This window comes from Urocitellus parryii, chromosome 9 (assembly GCF_045843805.1).
Source record: "Urocitellus parryii isolate mUroPar1 chromosome 9, mUroPar1.hap1, whole genome shotgun sequence".
Classification (NCBI taxonomy): Eukaryota; Metazoa; Chordata; class Mammalia; order Rodentia; family Sciuridae; genus Urocitellus; species Urocitellus parryii.
Window position 1 is genome coordinate 137,049,411 of NC_135539.1, and position 18,032 is coordinate 137,067,442.

Sequence of the window (18,032 nt, forward strand, 5' to 3'; positions counted from 1 at the left end):
CCCAGGTTTCAACAGCTCTGATTCTGTAGTCCCGAGGCTTTGAGTTCCATATGTGAAATGCCAAACCATCTACCTCTCATGTCTTAAGCAATTGACCTTGAGAGAAAACCCCCTTCCTGTTTTCCTACAGGTGGGTGTGAGTCTACTTCCACTGCCACAGGAATGCAGGGAGTCTGCGCTGGAGTCTGCTATGCACTCACTCATTTCTTTCCACCTTCTAGAACAAAGAGCTCTCACATTTATAGTTGTGCTAACAGGTTGTAGCATCTTGATGTGGAGCCTCATGTGGTCAAGCAGGAAGACCTATTACACACACACAGACACACAACATCTTGTCCTAAAATAAGGGGATAAATCGCTAGCAAGGCAAAGCCCTTCTTCCAAAAGGGGTCCCACAGGATCTGGAGGCCCATGTTCATAAGTATGCCTCAGGCATTGTCTCAGGCAGCCCAAACTGCCAATCTCCATTGCCCTCAGTTCTCTGAGCATCTCATTTCCAATCTGTATGCAGGTATTCCACACCCCAAAATAAAACACATGCCCTAAATAGGGACTCATTAGTTGGACTTTAGTCACTCTCTACCCCTTCTGGCTCAAACTCTGGGCAAGGAAAAAAAATTTGTGTAATAAAACTCAATTTGCATGCCACTATTTTCCACCTTGTGAATTATATATTGGCCTCTGCATCCCAAAGAATTACAGCAGCAAACCCATGCAGTGCCCATGAGAGATCAAGAAGCACATGTCCCAGACACAGCTAACAGGGCTACCATCTGGAATATAAATAATAACGGGGAGGCAGAGAGATCCAAGACAACAGAGAAGAAAGAATCCAAGGAATGGCTCCACAGATGGAGTGAATTAGTGATGGAAGCATCGTTGGTATCGGCTACCAGAAGTATAAAAACAGCACAATTCCCCCTACTTTCAGTAACACAGCCCCTCCAATGCAGCTGAGTTTGTCCCTAAGGACTCATTTCCCACTCCCAGTTCCCTCCTATATCAATTCCTATGGAAGTAGCACTCATAGGACTGACAGATTAAACAAAAATCTACACTGTGCTTTAAGAAAACACAAAAATCTCCACATTTAAATCCAAGGAGTGCTAGATTTAAAGGGAAAGAGAATACCAAACATCTTTGGTGTTTAATACAGGAAAAATGTTTAACCATGTCAGAGAGAGGAGGAAATGTATCCCTTTGAAACTCTCCAAAGACTAATATGCCTTTTAAACACTTCCCTTTATGACCTGTATAAAGTTAAACACTGGCAGGTCATTCTTCCATGGATTTACTTAAAATAGTTCATTCGCCATTTTAAGCCTATAATTTATCCTGTTTTCATTGGACAATGGTGAGTGTTAATTTTTCTCTATGTAAAATATTTAAAACATGAAAATATTTAATATATTAGTCTTTTTCCTTCTTAATTTAGGCTTAACAACCCCAGCTCTTTTGATTGTTCCATAAAGGATAAAGGTATTATCACACAGTTTTTGATGCCTTTTTTGTCATCCCTCAGCATGTTCTGTATTTTCCAATGACTGTGAAAACAGAATCAGATTGATGAGAAAACAAGGAAATGCTCAATTTTTTTGGTGGGCCCACTTACTCATATTAGCTTGTTCCAAGGACAGAGCTGTACTGCTATTTTACTCATGATGAACCATAATTTAAAAATATTTTACTATAATTTTTAAACAATCTAGGCTTTTCTGGTTTATGAAAATTGTAGTCTTGCCACTTTCTGCCAGACATTTCTACCTTTCTGAACTTGATTTTATCTCAAGTGATTCCTTCATTTATCCCAGAATGTTGGCAGAGCTATCCTTCTCTCCCACAGTGCCAGCTGGGCACTGCTATACATAACCCTCTGCTGGTGTATGAACCAATCCCTGTGCAGTGCTCCTCAATGTGCAGTTGATGACCACTTGGATTAGAAATACCAAGGGTTGGGGCTGGGGTTATAGCTCAGCGTTAGAGTGCTTGCCTCGCACATGTGAGGCACTGGGCTTGATCCTCAGCACCACATAAAAATAAATAAATATATTTTTTTAAAAAAGAAATACCAAGGATTATTTATTTAAAAAATATGAACTCTTGGACTTCAAAACAGTCTTGACATATAAGAACAAGGAAGGAACCTATGAATCTGCATGTTAAAAATAAGCACAAGGTGTGATTCTTAAGCAGGTTTCCTTCCTTCCTCCCTCCTTTCCTTTGGGGCAGTACTGAGCTTGAACTCAGGGGCACACTACCACTGAGCTATATCCCTACCCCCTTTAAAAAGTTTTTTTTTGTTGTTGTTGTTTTTCTATTTGTTTTGAGACATGACCTTACTAAGTTGCCCAGGCTGGCATCGATCTTTTGTTTTGATCTTCCTGCCTCAGCCTCCTGAGTAGCTGGGATTACAGGCATACCAGCTTAAGCATGCTTTAAAAAACCTTATCAGCTAAACCGATTGCCCATGGCAAAAGTTTAAAGACAAGGGGTGACAAGAACAAGTCCTGAGTGCTGCAGGGGACAGGGTGTGCAGGGTGCTGCAGGAGTGCATTTGGACCAGAAAGGATGTCTCCTTTGCCTCATGAACCAATCATTCTGTCACAGGACATAACCTCAGTATTCCTCAACAATATACAACTTGGGCTTAAAGAAATTTGCCCTAGAACGGTTTCAAGTAGCAAAATCAAACTTGTATACATGGAAATGTTATTGTTCAACTCCTTTGTCTTTAAAAATGGCAGGTGCTACTTGGCTTTTCTTTATTCTTTCATGAAGATCGAGATGAAAAATCACATTCTGCTGGGGTTCTAATGAAGCTGGAGCTCCAAATGGGCTCATTTAGCATCCTTAATCGGAGGTTCCCCCAGTCCTGCTTGGTTTCTTGATCTCTCATATACACACGAACCTGTGTACTGCAGGTCACTGTCTTGTGAGAATGAATAGTGGGAAAGTATCACTTTTGTTTTGAATGATAGAAGTGTTACTGATTGCTGTGAGTTGGCTAATTTCTATCTCACACTCACTGTTTCTTGGACAATCATGTACCGCATACCCTTTATCATGTTCCCATGTTCCTCGCCACCGTATCTTAAACTGTTTTTTCTTGCAAGCTAGTGACAGATTGAAGGTAGTACAACCAAATTCAGGTCAGGACTGGCTGTGGACAGATACCAAGAAAGGATAGTACAGGTTTACGAATAATAATTACAAAGAAACTATAGGTTTATGAATAATCCATCCTGGGAATAAGTCAAGATGAATCATGAAGATGGCATCTCTGAACAGGAGAGCCCTATAAGAGGACCTGTACTTGTAAATAAAGACCAAGGTCTATGTGGATGGCAGACCTCTCCCAAAAAATAATGTGGGCAGGCTTGCTGTTATTCCCGAGAAGTTAGCGTGAGCCATAGTCTCTGAGGTCCCCAAGTCATTATTGTGTGACTCCATTATTTCCTGAATCTGGAATATGACAACTTAAAGAGATCCATTTCATCTAATTTAAAAGTTAACAAAACTTAAATTCAGAGAAGATAACAAAATTTTCCGAGGAGCCATCTGTAAGGAGTGGGACTAAGGTTCTGGCCTGCCTCTACACCCAGCGCTCTCCTCTTCTCCTTCCTGCCACCCTCACTGAAGGGGCATGGCCTCTGATCCTACCCTGACAGGGCTTTACTGTCCACTTCTCCATCTATTCCAACCCTGCTGTCATTCCACTGGGCTACTTCACAAAGCACTGGCTCAGGACTCTGAGAGTCAAGTTCTATCTTCAATTCTCCATCTCCTTCTTCAGGGAACAGAGGCAGGTGTCCCCGAAGAATCAGATCTGAGTCCTTTGAAGGGGACACACAAGTGAACAGAACATGTCTCCTGCCACGCAGGATGCTGCGTATTGTTGGCGGCATAGACCTATTGGATAATCTTGAAATAGTGTGTTAGGAGACCCCATGGGCATTTACAAGGGAATATAAATAATTTATAGAATAAATAGCAGTTAAAGCCCCGAGAGATTTTTGAAATTGAGAAAAAAATCTTAAAAGTCTTCATAAATTTTATCAATGATCTCAAGAACATAAATTAACCACTGCTACCTGCAGTATTTAATAAAGAGTCATAAAGATATGAACTGGGTATAAGTGAGCTGATTCTTGAATCCTAATACACTGTTATGATCATATCCTAACAGTTATGCCAATCTTAGGCAATATTGCTACCAATATGTTATATTATTTGGCAGTTTTATACAACACTTTAATATTCATTATTTTACCTGAGCCTCACAGGAGTTCTGAGAGAAAGCAGACAGGTACTACAAGCAGCTAACACATGTCGAGTCAGAATTTGAACCTTACTCTTTCAACATAGTTCTGCCTTTGTCCTCCACAGCTCTTTCTTTCAAAAAAGAAAAAAGTACAACCTTACGAGAACCAACAAAGGGTTACAGAGAGAATGTGAGAGACTGTGTCTAACATGGAGACGGCCAGGAAGAAGAAGATGGACTTGCAAGAATTCGGCTGCCAGAAAACACAGAGCCAAGAAGGAGGTGGATTTCAACCACACGAGGGAAGGAGAGGCATCAGTGGTCAGCAAAGGAGGTGGCATGTGGCTCCATCCCAGGTGCATTCCCTAGAGATGCTCCAGGGGAGCCCGGGATTGTGTCATAATCAATAAATACAGCTTTATGAAAGAAAAGTAAAGGGAGGAATAGTGGAAAGAGAAAGGTGGAAAGAAAGGGAGGGAGGAAGGGAAGGAAAGAAGGAAGGAGACACACACACAGAGAATAACGTTATTTTAAAATACTTTTCTATCTGATGTTACAGTATTCCTTCTTTCTCTCTTTATGCTGGGAATAGAGTATATGTTGATGGACAATCATTGGATGGAATAAGCACTATTTTTCTAAACAGTTATCATAGAATATTTGTATATACAATTTTACAAGCAATTTGTAAATGAAATGGTATTTTCAATCAATGAATGTTTCTGGAACCTCGGCTGATTCTGACAACGTTGGACTTTAGCTACTCCACACACTGACTCCAACTTGTAGGTAGGTAGCCACGGTGTGTGAGGCAGACCCACCAAAACCAATACTTCCCCCAGGGTGATAAACAGTAAAATAAAGAGCAGAGCACATCGACATAGCTCAGATGGGGTGGGCAAGTACTGGGTGGGTGCTAGACAGCAAAGAGTCCCAGAAGAGAGAGGTCAGGAAAATGCATCAAGGCATCATAACAATGGTAGCTCTGACATCTGGGGCAGGAGAGTTCTGCCTTGTGGGGCTGTCCTGTGCCCCACAGGGTGTTCAGCAGCATATCCTACCCCCCAAGAGGTCACTAACTCCTGCTACTCTCCTAAGCATGACAACTAAAAATAACTTCAGATATTCCAAATGCCTCCTGGTGAGGGGAAGGGGGGCAGAACTGCCCTTGATTGTGAATTACTGGCTTATAGAAACATGGGGTGGGTCAGGAATACAACTCAATATATACAAAGATACAGGGCATGAAATAACATGGGCAACACCAAAGCTAATAGAGGGAGATAATATTCATTCTGCATTTTTGTGCACAGGACCTTAGGCTGAGTTTACTGCCTCTGATACCTCATTTATCCTCACAAAAGCTGTATGAGGTGGGCATTACTATTAAACAGTTTTACAAACCCTATAAAAACATGGAGAGTAGTTAGGCACAAGGAGGTAAAGTAACTTGCCCCGGATGGTTCCGGTGGAACCATCATGCACACCACACCAGGAGGACCCAGAGGGTGAAGCCACACACTTATCACTATTGTATGGTCAAAGGCTTTTCCTGTCTGGAGTCAAGAATGCACGTGGGATTTGAAAATACAAAGGTCCCGTGCTACCTACACACTGACTAGTGACAGAAATGTGAAAACAAGGGGGACAAGAGAGAAAAGGAGTTTCTGATAATTTTTCTTTCTTTCTTGTTTTTTTTTTTTCTTTTCATGAAAGAGAGACACAATCTTAAGAGCCCAGTGATAGGAAAAGACACTCTGCAGGCAGCTGCTTGGCACAGATCTGGGGCAGGCAGAAGAATGAGGAACCAACTGCCACAGCCCAGAGAATGTGACCACCTCAAGTAGGGAGGGCAAGAGCAGGAATGAGTAGAGCTAGGCAGATCATGCTCTGGTCACCAACAGGCCTGGCAGCCCACCAGGCAGGACAGCAAACTGTCTCCAAGTGATTTGTGAGTTACAGATCCCAACAGGTCTCAATGGGAATGTCCCATTTCCCTTCTTTCTTTTCTTTCCCTTTCCCCATCCTCTGAATATGCACCTGATCATATTAAAGCCACATCAGCAACAGTGGCCCTGCTCTCTGCTTCACTTATTCAGGGAACATTCCCACAGCAGCCAGTAACTCGCGAGAAGACTCCAGGCCTAAGAGTGTGCTACAGCCAGGCGTGACACTGTTCCACGTTCACTATCACCTCAATCCCTCCCAGGGACTTCCTGGAGCAGCTTCCTTCACCCACTTCCCAGGAGAGACACAACATTGAAGCTCACAGACCCAGGATTGGAATCTAGATTTGTTTGGCCCTTTCTCTGACCAAGTTGATATCCCTTGTCCATTTTTAACTTATACATGAAGGGGCTGGGGATGTGGCTCAAGTGGTAGCGCGCTAGCTTGGCATGCGTGCAGCCCGGGTTCGATCCTCAGCACCACATACAAACAAAGATGTTGTGTCCGCCGAAAACAAAACTAAAAAAACAAAAAAACTTATACATGAAGCAGAAAATGAAAGTCTTCATGTCAAGAAGGTCAAATGTGAGAAGCAACTAGAACAATCGAATTTAATGTATGAACAAGTTTGGGTTGCAGATGCGTGTGTCCACATGTTCTTGCTGGAACAGTGGGGACACAGTGACAATAAGGAGACAAAATTATTCCAGCCAGACTTTTTTAGAGGACACCCTGAAGGTGCCTCTTAAAGAATGCAAGAAGCAAAGAATAGTGGAGAATTGAAGACAGCCCTGCGGCAAGAGAGAGATGACACAAACAAGGCGCAGAAGAGGCACCAGGCGAGCTGTGGGCTGGGACAGGGAGAAGGCTTATTGCCCTGGGCTTGTTGGGAAAAAAATAACAAAGAAAGCACTCTTCTTTTTCAAGGCTGAGTGGCTAAAGGGGACATCTTAGAATTATATTCAGGACAAGAAAGCAAAACAGGAATCCCCTCTAGACACTGGGTAGCAAAGTGTTCCACCCTGCATTTTTGACACTCCTCCCACCCCTAGGCCCTCTGTGCTTTCTCCTGTCTCTGGGTCCATTTTTCCTCTGACTGTCTTTGACCCTTACATATTAAACTGACTTTTTCTAGTAAAGAATGAATTATCAGCTAGGTTGACCCTAAAGGACAACAGCCTCAGCTCTCTCCCTTCTTTTCCATGCCCACCCCCTCTCTCTCTCTGCATGTCTTTCTGCTAATTTTTGCAGTTGTCTCTCCTTCCCCCACCCTGTCTGGTTCCCTTCCCTTTCCTTTGAGTTTAGATTTTCCTTTTCTTTCTATCTTCCTTCCTCCCTCTTTGTGGGCTTTCTTATTCTCAGCCTTTGCTTGAAGGAACAGAATACAATAACTAGTTTTTTTAAAATCTTGCCCTACCCAGAGAATCTGGGAATGATACTGTGAAATAATCAGAACAGTGTAGGATAATCAGAATGTAAATAATGTTGGTTGGAATTATTCCTGGACAAAGAAAGCTCCAGAATAGGAATATACAAGCTGGGAAACTTCAGTGGTCAGGGTGGTGGTTCCAAATCCCCTGGAGGGAGGGCTTGCCTGGTAAACCAGACTGCTGGGCCCCCTGCACACAGTGTTTGCTTCAGCAGGGCTGGGCAGGCCTGGAATGGGCATTTCTAACAAGTTCCCAGGAGGTGCTGAAGGGGCCAGTCCTTGTAGAAACTAGCAGCTTTCAGAAGGTCAAGGATCAGCTGTGCGTGATGGAAGTGGGACAGGGAGATGACAGAGGAAGGGAGGTCTGTTCCTTGTCACATCTGACAGAGGGACTGCAGCAGCCCAGGAAGCCCTGGCTGTGGATCAGGAGGGTGTGCTGGGTCCAGGGAGGGCAGGACAGCGGGGAAAGCATTGTACTGTACCCTGGGAACCACCAGGGCCAGCTCCAGGCCTGCCATCCCTGCTCCCACTTGCGATCCCCTGATCCCCTGTGGAACCAGCAAAAGAGAATTCTCAGGTTCCCTTTGATCTCTTCCCAGCTCCACAAGGCCTCTGTCTGTTTATCTCCTCCTTCCTTGGCCTCCTCTGCCCCTTCCCCCTGCCCAGTGGATGATTCACTCCCCTTTCTGCCTCCCCACCCCTCTGCCATGTGTTTTCCTAATGATAGCCCAGGATGAGCTGTTTTGTTGGCCTGCGCTGTAATGAAGCGCACTCCACGCTAGCATTTCCCGATGCTTCTCAGAACGCTATTTTATGGGTATCATTTCCCCACCCAGTTTTCTCTTTTCTCTAAAACCCCACCCTTTCCCCTCTCTGGCTTCAAGTGCATCGCAGTTTCCCAGAATTAGATCAAGGGACACAGATACAGAAGAATAGAGGGATTATCGTGCACATGGCCTGGGTGGGTTCGGGGAGGATGTTGGAAATCGAGGGCAGCTAAACGGCTCTCTCTAGCACACCAGGAGTGGCATGGCTACCAAGTGACTCATTTTCTTCCAGAGAGTAGACTGAATGACAAAACCTGTAGAATACAATATTTGTATTTCTCCTAGGGTAGGAGGGCTTAAGTGGGGAGTGTCTCCCTTCTCTGTCACCCTCCTCTGCAAGGCTCTGCCCCATTCTTGACCCTTCATTGTTAGGTTAGCTGCAGTTATCCTAGCTGAGGAATTCACAGCCCCTGAAGCACACCACTGTAGGAATCCACTGTGTGAAGACATAGACGGGACTCCCAAAGGGAGCAATGATCCAGTGTGGACAACTCAACAGTGGGTTACAGGTCCACCCAAGAGGCCACAACCCTGGGTCCCCTGAGATGAAAGCAATGAAGTGTTGAGGGAAGCCCCCGGTATGTGGACATGGTGGTGGGGTGGGGAAGGACTGCACTCTGGGGTAGTGGATGCTATGCAGATCCAGCTAGTTGCTGCCATGATTGCTGGATGATCTTGTTCTATATGAGAAAAATCTTGCACAAAGAATGTTATTTATTTATTTATTTATTTTTTTTGTGTGTTTGTGTGTGTGTGTGTGTGTGTGTGAGAGAGAGAGAGAGAGAGAAAGAGAGAGAGAGAGAGAGAGGCTACATATGTACATAAGAATTTTATGTAAAAATCTCAATTTTTAAACTTTGGCAACCAAAACAAAATTGGTTTTAGACACTGTGCTGGCTCAACAAAACTGTCTGTGGGCCCTTTGTCTGCAAAATCCTGATCTAATTAAGCTGCAACACGATCTAGTTAGAATCACGAACATATCAGAAATTATGACCTGCTTTTTAACTTGTTTTTATTAAGCCATTTAAAATGGAACTCCAAGATTTGGCTAAAACAAAAATTAGGATTACAGAAATCCTAATTCCTGTAAGTTTGGAATTGCAAAGGCAAATACATTAAAGAAACTAAATAAAGGGCAGAGGAGTCGGGTGGGGGACAGGATCCTGAGCTAGAGGGACTCAGTGAATCCTACAGACCCCAGCTCTTCAGCTGGGTTTGGGGAAGAAGAGGCTGACTTACCTCACAGGACTGGATGCAGTGGACCAGCAAGGGGTCTGGGTGCCATTGACGGCGGCCAGTACACACGATACTCTAAAGAGGAAGGAGGAAAAAACAGTAACATGAACAGAGACTCCTGGTCTATGAGGGAGGGGATCCTGAGCTAGCCCACCAGTCCAACTCCATCTCTTAAGTAGCAAGAGCCTGACTGTGCCCCTAGAGAGGACCCAGGCTGCCAGCCCTTCCTGTTAAGCCTGCTGGATAGAGTAAGGTAGAAATTCTTGATGGAGATGATCTCTCCTCCCTCTCCAAATGTCCAGAGTGTGGTTCAAAAATCACCTTCAATATTATAATTAGCTCAATTTGTCCTTAGGCACACTACTGATTGCATTTGTTTTGAAATTTTAAACATTATAAAAAATGATAAGGTAGTTGTCTTGATGAAGCAGCACCACGGGTTTTCCAACACTGACTAATAGAAGTCTTTAACTACAGTGTATGTGATGGTCCCGGTTGGCTTGGAGGTGTGCCCACAGCTCAGGTGCTGTAGGCTTGGGGGTGTGGAGCGAAAGATTCTTTAGGAGGTGGAGCCTGATGGGGGTCCATTCATGAGGGATGAACACAGTTCTCTGGGACTCCACTTCTCTACTTAGTTCCCAGCAGAATGAATTATAAAAAGAGCAAGACTGGCCCTTGAATCTCTCACCATTTTCTCTCCTTCTCCAGAATTCTCCTGCTATGATGCCAACTGCTATTTGTGATGCAGCCAGGAGGCCCTCCCTGACCACCCAAATCATAAGCCCAAAATCCTCCTCACTTTGTAAAGTACCCAGCCTCAGGTATTTTGGAATAGCATCAGAAAATAGACTAGCACAATGGATCTCAGAATTCCTTGATTGTGCTGTGTATGTGTGTAAAGCCAGGACCAGAGGCCAAACAGCATTCTCTGCAACTCTTGTTAGCACTATGTAATTCTTCCTTCTAGGAAACAGAATCATGTCCACACAAAGTGGGTAAATAAGCTAATGTGAAGTCACCAGAACTCAAAATGGCACCACCTTGAATCGGGTGGGAACATGAACACTTCCATACTGAAACACCAGTAACACAGGTGAGCTAATGGTCATCTGTTCTTTGTTAAGTCTAATTCCATTTTCAATGAGTCTTTTCCTTTCAATATTTATATTTTAAAATTTCAAAGGATACTCTGCAGGAAAAGAGAAAGTTCCATAATAGGTTTTAGAGAGAAATACAGTTTCTCTCTGGAGCCTCCTTACCAACCTGCCCACCGGCAGACACTCATTCTCACGTTTTACTTCAATGCAATAAGAATTCAGTATGATTGGAAGAAAAACAGTACAAGGTGAGGGAGAAGCTTTACATAGTACTTCCACCAATTGGGGGTGAAATTATACATCCAGAATGCTGTTCAATAATCTGATTGGAGATATTCATATATATTAATATGCAAAAATATGAATATATACTTATGGTCGGTTATGAGATTGGTAATCTATAATATTTTTCTGGAGTCATTGCTACTGCAAACTAAAATTCTTCTTTCACAGATTCCTTAAAGAGGGAAATAAATAGAATAAATATCCAAAAAGTTTGATGTCCAAAACTATATTATTAGAAGGTGATTTGACTTAAGTTATCAATTCAATAAAAAAGGATTATTAAAGCAGATATACAAAGTAAACACAACAGGGGTGTTCAAACTACTGAAGAAAATGCTATTTTCCTGCAAATGGAGTCATTCAAACAGAAACATCTGCATATAAACAATTGCTATGCTAAGTAGAAATGACCCCTAGTGAAGGTAGCAGAAAAGAAGGCCTCAAGTTGCCATAGCCTTTCAAGGGACAAGTTACTGTGTTTTGCCATCACCACTAAGTGAAGACAGCAAACAAATATCAAACACCTATACTTTAAATAGCAAAAGCCTCAACCACTGCTACATAGAGTTCCAGTGAAATCTGCTTTGAAATACAAAGAAAATCACTTCTACTTAGCAGAGGGGTCATTCGGATGGCCTTAGGCTATGTTAGGCTGTTGCCTGGTTGATTTCTTGTTAAAGGGTAAGAAACTGCTAGTAGCCAACAGAAAACACCCAGTTATTATTATCTTTTTAACTGGTGATAATTGCTTGGCAGAAGGGGCTGCTGATCACAGCAGGCCACAAAGTTCTGCTACCACCCAGGTTTGTGACAATGTCCTCCTTGCTGTATATGTATGGCTCCTTAAATAAAACAGCATTGTTTTGCATGTTTATTTGGACAAAACCAATTTGCTTTGGTTCCTCTCCCCGACCCCAAGACTCTCTTGCTCTCTTCCCTAGTGATGAGACCCTCAATCCCTACAGGGAACAAATTCACGCTCAGAATAGATGAAGAAAGAGACCTGGAATGTCACCATGCCTGAGTCTACACCAATTTGTAGCAGTGTCACTGCAGCTGTAACACAGGGTTGTACCACCAACAGGACATTCTGGGGTCAGGGTTGAACCTTCAGAATCAGGAGGGACTGTGAGACCACTTTGTGGGAAGCTACTGCTTGTTCTCTCTTCTCATTAAACCATTCTGTTTTTCATTTAAAGGACTACTGATTCTTGGGGACAAATTTGGGAACACACAGTCAGAAACTGTGAGATCTGATATGACTGAGCAACCAGGGGGTGGTCCTGTGCCACCACCAGAAGCCTCATTAATTTGGACCTCACTAACTTATACTTACCATAGTACTAAAAAAAGAAAAGAAAAGCATTTTAAATCTGTTTTAAAAAGCATTTTAAAGCAAAATAACGGAGAAAGTAAGATGTTATGATAGAAACCTTTGAACTTCTGAAGGAAACACTTTAAAATATAGTTTAAGAAAACTCACTTACATGCAAACAATTGCCACATTATGTTAAAAAAAATCTCCCCATAAAATCAGTTTCCTGAAAGACCACTACTTTGAAAGTTGAAATATTAATTTTCCTGTTTTAGTCACAAGATATAATAAAAGACTCTCTTGACACAGTGGGTAAGGAGAGTCATAAAAGTCCAACCTTACACAGGTCTTTGGAATGACCAAAAGGTTTTCCTTGAGAAATGGCTCAGCAGGAGCCATTCTCTTCTCTGAGCTTTTTGGCTTCATGCTCTGAGCAGCATGGGGTATGGTCAGACACCAAGGAGACCTGGGGATGCAGGATGAGATGTCGTGCTGCCCTGAAGAACCTCACAGTTTAGCCAGGATTAGAATAACAAACAGAAGAAAAAAATCAAGAATGAAAAAATAGGGATAAGATAATCATAAAGTACTCTCAATAGCAGTCTGAGAGAAGCTTCTCCCACACCTTCAATTCCAGACTATCAGGAGCCCAGCAGCTAAGCAGAGCAGGGAAGCAGATGTCACAGAAAGGTCTAGATCCCCGTGTTTAACAGGAGAAGGAAGAAGACAACGTTACAATAACAAAGGCCCAGAAATCATTTGGGAACCTCCAACTTGATTGTTGTCTCTCACAGCCAGCACACCCTTGAAACACTTAAAAGTAACAGCATATTTTTATCCCTCTCAGTCTCACAACAAAACCTTTTAGAAATTGCTTCTCGAGTCCCAGGCAATCCAATTGGAAATGGTGAATAATGGATTAATTCTCTTTCTTGCAAGCTCAGTTGTCAAAGGGACTGAATAAAGAGAAATGATCTAGGCATTGTCCACACACACACACACACACACACACACACACACAGACACAAACAAACGATAGAATATTTTTCTTTCTCATACAGTTAGGTGGTGATATCTTTACAGAGATGGAGGATATGTCCATGGATAAAATTTGTAATAAATTAACCAAATATCTTTCTAACTTAATAAATGTGTGCTAAAATCTTTCCAAGATATTTCATGTGTTATTTTAAAGTTTTATAGTAATACTGCAAGATAGATAATATTTCTTTTACCCTTGGGTTGAGTATATGAGGCTTTAAAGAGTAGGTCACATTGTATTTGAACCCAGAAGGACCTTATTCTTTCTTTTATGTCATTTTCTAGTTTGAGCTATTTTTCATTGAAACTCCATAATACTTAAGCTCTCAGAAATACTTCCTTTAATTATTTATATAGATATATAAAATTCTAGGATTCAGGCACCATTGGAAGGAGAAAAAAAAAAAAAGACCACAACTAACAGGGTAATTCAGGGGATATCACACTGAACTAGGAGTCAGAAAAGATGATGACATTTCTTTTTCCATTTCTTGCTAGCTCTCAAATCTTGGACACATCATTCAAGGATCTGCCTAATGTTTATGTAAAATAAAGATAATAAAATCTCCTGTCCTAGATAATAGTTTGTGACAAGATTCAAACGAAATTATACACACACATCCACACATCCACACACACACACACACACACACAACTCTGAAGACAATAAAGTGTTAACCAAATGTGAGGTATCATTTTTTTTATTACAAAGAATGAAGTCATTGGAAGTAGAATAGACAATGATGCGATTTAATCCATGCTCTGTAGTCTTGCCAGATATGAAGTATTTGAAATATGGCAGATGGTAAGCATCACTTGCTTGTGACATAGGTAAGCATCACTTGCTAAACAAAGGAACCACGCACCACATAGGTGTGCTTGCACCTTAAGCTGTTCACGTTGCCAGTATCTCATTTTGTGACAGTAGGGTTCCTTGAAGTGTTACAGAGGAATTACCTGGGATGCTTGTTAAAGATCCCTATTCCAAGGCATTCCCAGTCTTCCTGGAGGGTGGAAGCTATACTACTCTTACACACTGCACAAATGATTCTTAAGGACACAAAAATTTAAGTTTTGAGTACAATATGGAGTGACTTGCAACACGAGTCTATTTGAATTGGAAGGATTTTACTCAGTTTGAGTAAATTTACTTAACACAATTGCTTTGGTTTAGGAAACATTTCTTCCTATTTATGAAGACAGGGTTAGCCTGAATATCCCTCGTGTGTCACTAAGTGCCTCAAAAGGAGACCATGAGATCATTCATAGTTGTTCAGAGTCTGGTCCTAGAAGACCTGAGGTACATAAGGGCAATGGTGTTGTCATCATTTTTACTGCTTCTATTAACTTCATTTCCTTATTTTTTTAAATGATAGTTTCAACTTCCTAAAGGCAGAGCATCCCTGCAAGCTTTGAGCAAGACTCCTCACTGTGTTATCTACACAAAAGCTGAGCAAGCACAGGTGTCAGTAAGCACACTGACAATTCCTGTTAACTGCTAATATTAGTTATTTGATTTTATTTTGCCATAAGGGATATTGATTGGGGTTCAGGAACACATAAAATGTTAATTACATTTTAAGCCTTTGAAATTATGACTTCTGGTTGTTTTCAGGAATAAATGACTCTTACAAGGTTTGGAAAACGTTGCTTTTGAGTTACCTCACTTTTCCCCTGACAATGTTGGAAACAGCTCATTTACTTCACTTTGTTTTCACATAGAAATACAACATGCATCTAAAGAGTTCCCACTGAAGTAATTGTGCCCCTCACAAAATTGCAAACTGTGACCAGCCATGTGGTTTAGGGGTATCCCTAAACCATACAGAGCAGGGCAGTATCATCACAGGTGAGAAGAGGTGGGCATAAGTGAGGGGAGCAACCTGCCTCAGGTAAAAAGGGAAACCCATCCAGAAGGACGGTTACACACCAAGAAATTAAATTCTACCCATACACTTCTCCCTGACTCATGCTAACCCAAGGAAATAGGTGTCTCCACTTACAACTGAGGAAAGGAGATTGAGAACAGGAAAGCAAGCTGCCTGAGGCTATGCAGTTCGTAGAAAACAGAGATTGTAAAGAGAAACTCATTTTTTAAAATATATTTTGTTTTAGTTGTAGTTAGACACAATAACTTTATTTTATTTTAATGTGGTGCTAAGGATGGTACCTAGTGCCACACCCATGCTAGGTGAGTACTCTACTGCTGAACCACAACCCAGCCCTGAAAAACTCATTTTTTAACAAATACATTTTTCATTTCAAGGCTTATAGTGTTTCTCTGATGCTATGGACAATGAATGTGCAAACCAAGAGTTGACAGTGTAGACAAGAGTCGTCACCAATGCAATAATACAAATGAAAATGTTTCATGTACTTGCTGGAAGAGAAATAAATATGCTACATATTCTTCCTGGGGTAGGAAACTAGACAAGGATATAATTACACAGGAGTAAGAAGCTGGTGAGTAAGAAGCTACACTCAGTTTGAAGAGAAAATACACATTTACTTCTGAAGTAGAAAAAAACAATGGTACCACAACAATTTCTTTTGCTCATTCTGCCAATGCTGATAAGACACTTATACAGTACCAGGCACTGAAAAAAAGCTCTAGGAATACAAACACAAACAAAATACTATGGGATCACAGTAAAGAATAATAATAATTATGATAATAACTCACTTATAGGATAGGTTGACAAGGGAGGCTTTCGTAAAATAGAGAAAATTGTTTTACAGTTTAGAAATGGCAGTCTCTATACTTGGCATTTCTGCTGTTTTCAGGAAGACAAATGAACCATCTTCTTCTGCATGTTCAGTTGTAAAGCAGAGGTGAAGGAGCCGCACTTTCTGGGACACTTGAATTCAGGCCACACTAACCCTGTGCCCACCCATGGATGGCTCCTATCTGTGTCTTGTGGGGTAGACAGTGAAAGAGTAGTGGAAGGATTTCTGCAGCAGTTTGTATCCCCAAAGGAAGAAAAGCTCTCACCTGTCCAAGCCTCTCCCCATCTGGCTGTTGACAGAGAAGTCTTTGTCATAGGAAACAGGGTTCATGGACCAGAAGAGAGAGCCAAGACCCTGCTGTGCACCACAGAACGTGAGGTGTGGTGCTATCCAGGGCACCACGCCTCTAACCACCACAGCTCAGCCACACCTATGCACACGTATGGAGTGGACAAGGTCTAGAAGGCCAGGTAGGGGAGCCGCCCAGGGGCTTCTCTGGCCTTCCTTTCTACTCCCGAGCAGCCTGCACACTGCCCTCAGGCATGTGGCTTGCTCCCTCTCCTCTGGAGGAGTTCTCAGAAGCCCTGCAGGACCTTGTTGGCCTATCTCTCCCTCATCTCATCCTTCCCCTCCATCTCCCCTATCACACATACCTTGTTTCAGCCACAGGGAACTTCTCACTATTCTTTACCCTCTAGCAATTTCCTCTGGATCATGGTTAAAGACTCAGAGGGAAACCTTCTGCAGTTTATCCTTCCACAATTCCACCTGGCTCTGGGGCAGAAGAGTCAGTTGCTTCCTCTCAGGTGTTCCCATAGCAAGTCCACAAAGGAACCATTCCCCATGTGGCACAATCGTAAACATCTGATTCCAAGGCCAGATTGTAAGTCCTCCAAACAGACAGACTACCATGTTTCATCTTCTCCTAGCACCTAGCACAGTTTCATGGCACAGAGTGAGGCTTAAAAAACTTTTATTGAATAAAGAACTAATAGAAATGATAGGGCTGAGCTATTCTCCACCTCTCATCCCAAATCACACTTAGAGAATGTTTTCCCTGATCTTCTGGTTTAACTCAAGTCTCTGCCAACAATAAAGCCCAACTAGCCAGTGATGAAAAAGGGGAGTTGAGAACAAAAAGGGGAGTTGGGAGTGGAACGTATGTGTCTGGAGTGCATATTTTGGTGATTCTATAGGAATACCACTGTCATGCTAAAGCAGTCCCATACATGAAGCATCCAAACTCCCAGGTTTCTAATATCCCTATCCTCCCATCTTAAGAACAGATGAGCTTACAAGATCGTCCCACTTAATGCTCGCTTAGCCTTTTCTATCTCTTTCTTATAGATTCTCATCCTTTAATCTTCCTTTAGACGGACCACTTTCTTCTCAAGCTTTGTTCCTGTTTCTACTTGGCACTTTATCCTTATCTCTATGAATGATCCACATGGTTGTTTGCTTCAAGGTTGCTTTGAAAACCTCTAAGTGCCCGCAGGGAGCATTCTGTCAGTTGAGGGCCACTTAGTAGCCTCACGTCTTTGGCACATCAGAACATCCCTTTTCTCACCTGGACTCTGACAGGCTCCATCCAGTACTCCAGAGTGTCAGCAGTGATGTTCTCCGGCAGCGTCACAGGATCGCTGGGGGGGATTACGCATGATGGGGTGCAAACTGCACCTGTAGGAACACAAGTTGACAACAAAGACTCAACTTCCTGATCTCGGTCTCTTTCATCTTGCAATCAGCAGCTTTGATTTTCTAGGAGCAACTGCTTTCTCCATGGTGGGTCTGCATATTATAGTTGCTACAGACAGGCCTGATACTCATCCACACTCACTGTAAACAGCCATGGTCATAAGGTAAC

General features: G+C 42.4%; 1 protein-coding gene across 1 annotated transcript in view; it reads right to left on the bottom strand.

Moving 5' to 3' along the window:
* Positions 1–18,032, bottom strand: part of Pappa2 (pappalysin 2) — a 240,625-nt gene that overhangs the window by 27,538 nt on the left and 195,055 nt on the right. Inside the window, exons 19-20 of the mRNA XM_026388519.2 lie at positions 17,736–17,845; positions 9,707–9,778 (exon numbers count right to left, since the gene is read on the bottom strand). Of these exons, the coding sequence (XP_026244304.2) occupies positions 9,707–9,778; positions 17,736–17,845 (182 nt within the window). The remainder of the gene's footprint in view (positions 1–9,706; positions 9,779–17,735; positions 17,846–18,032) is intronic.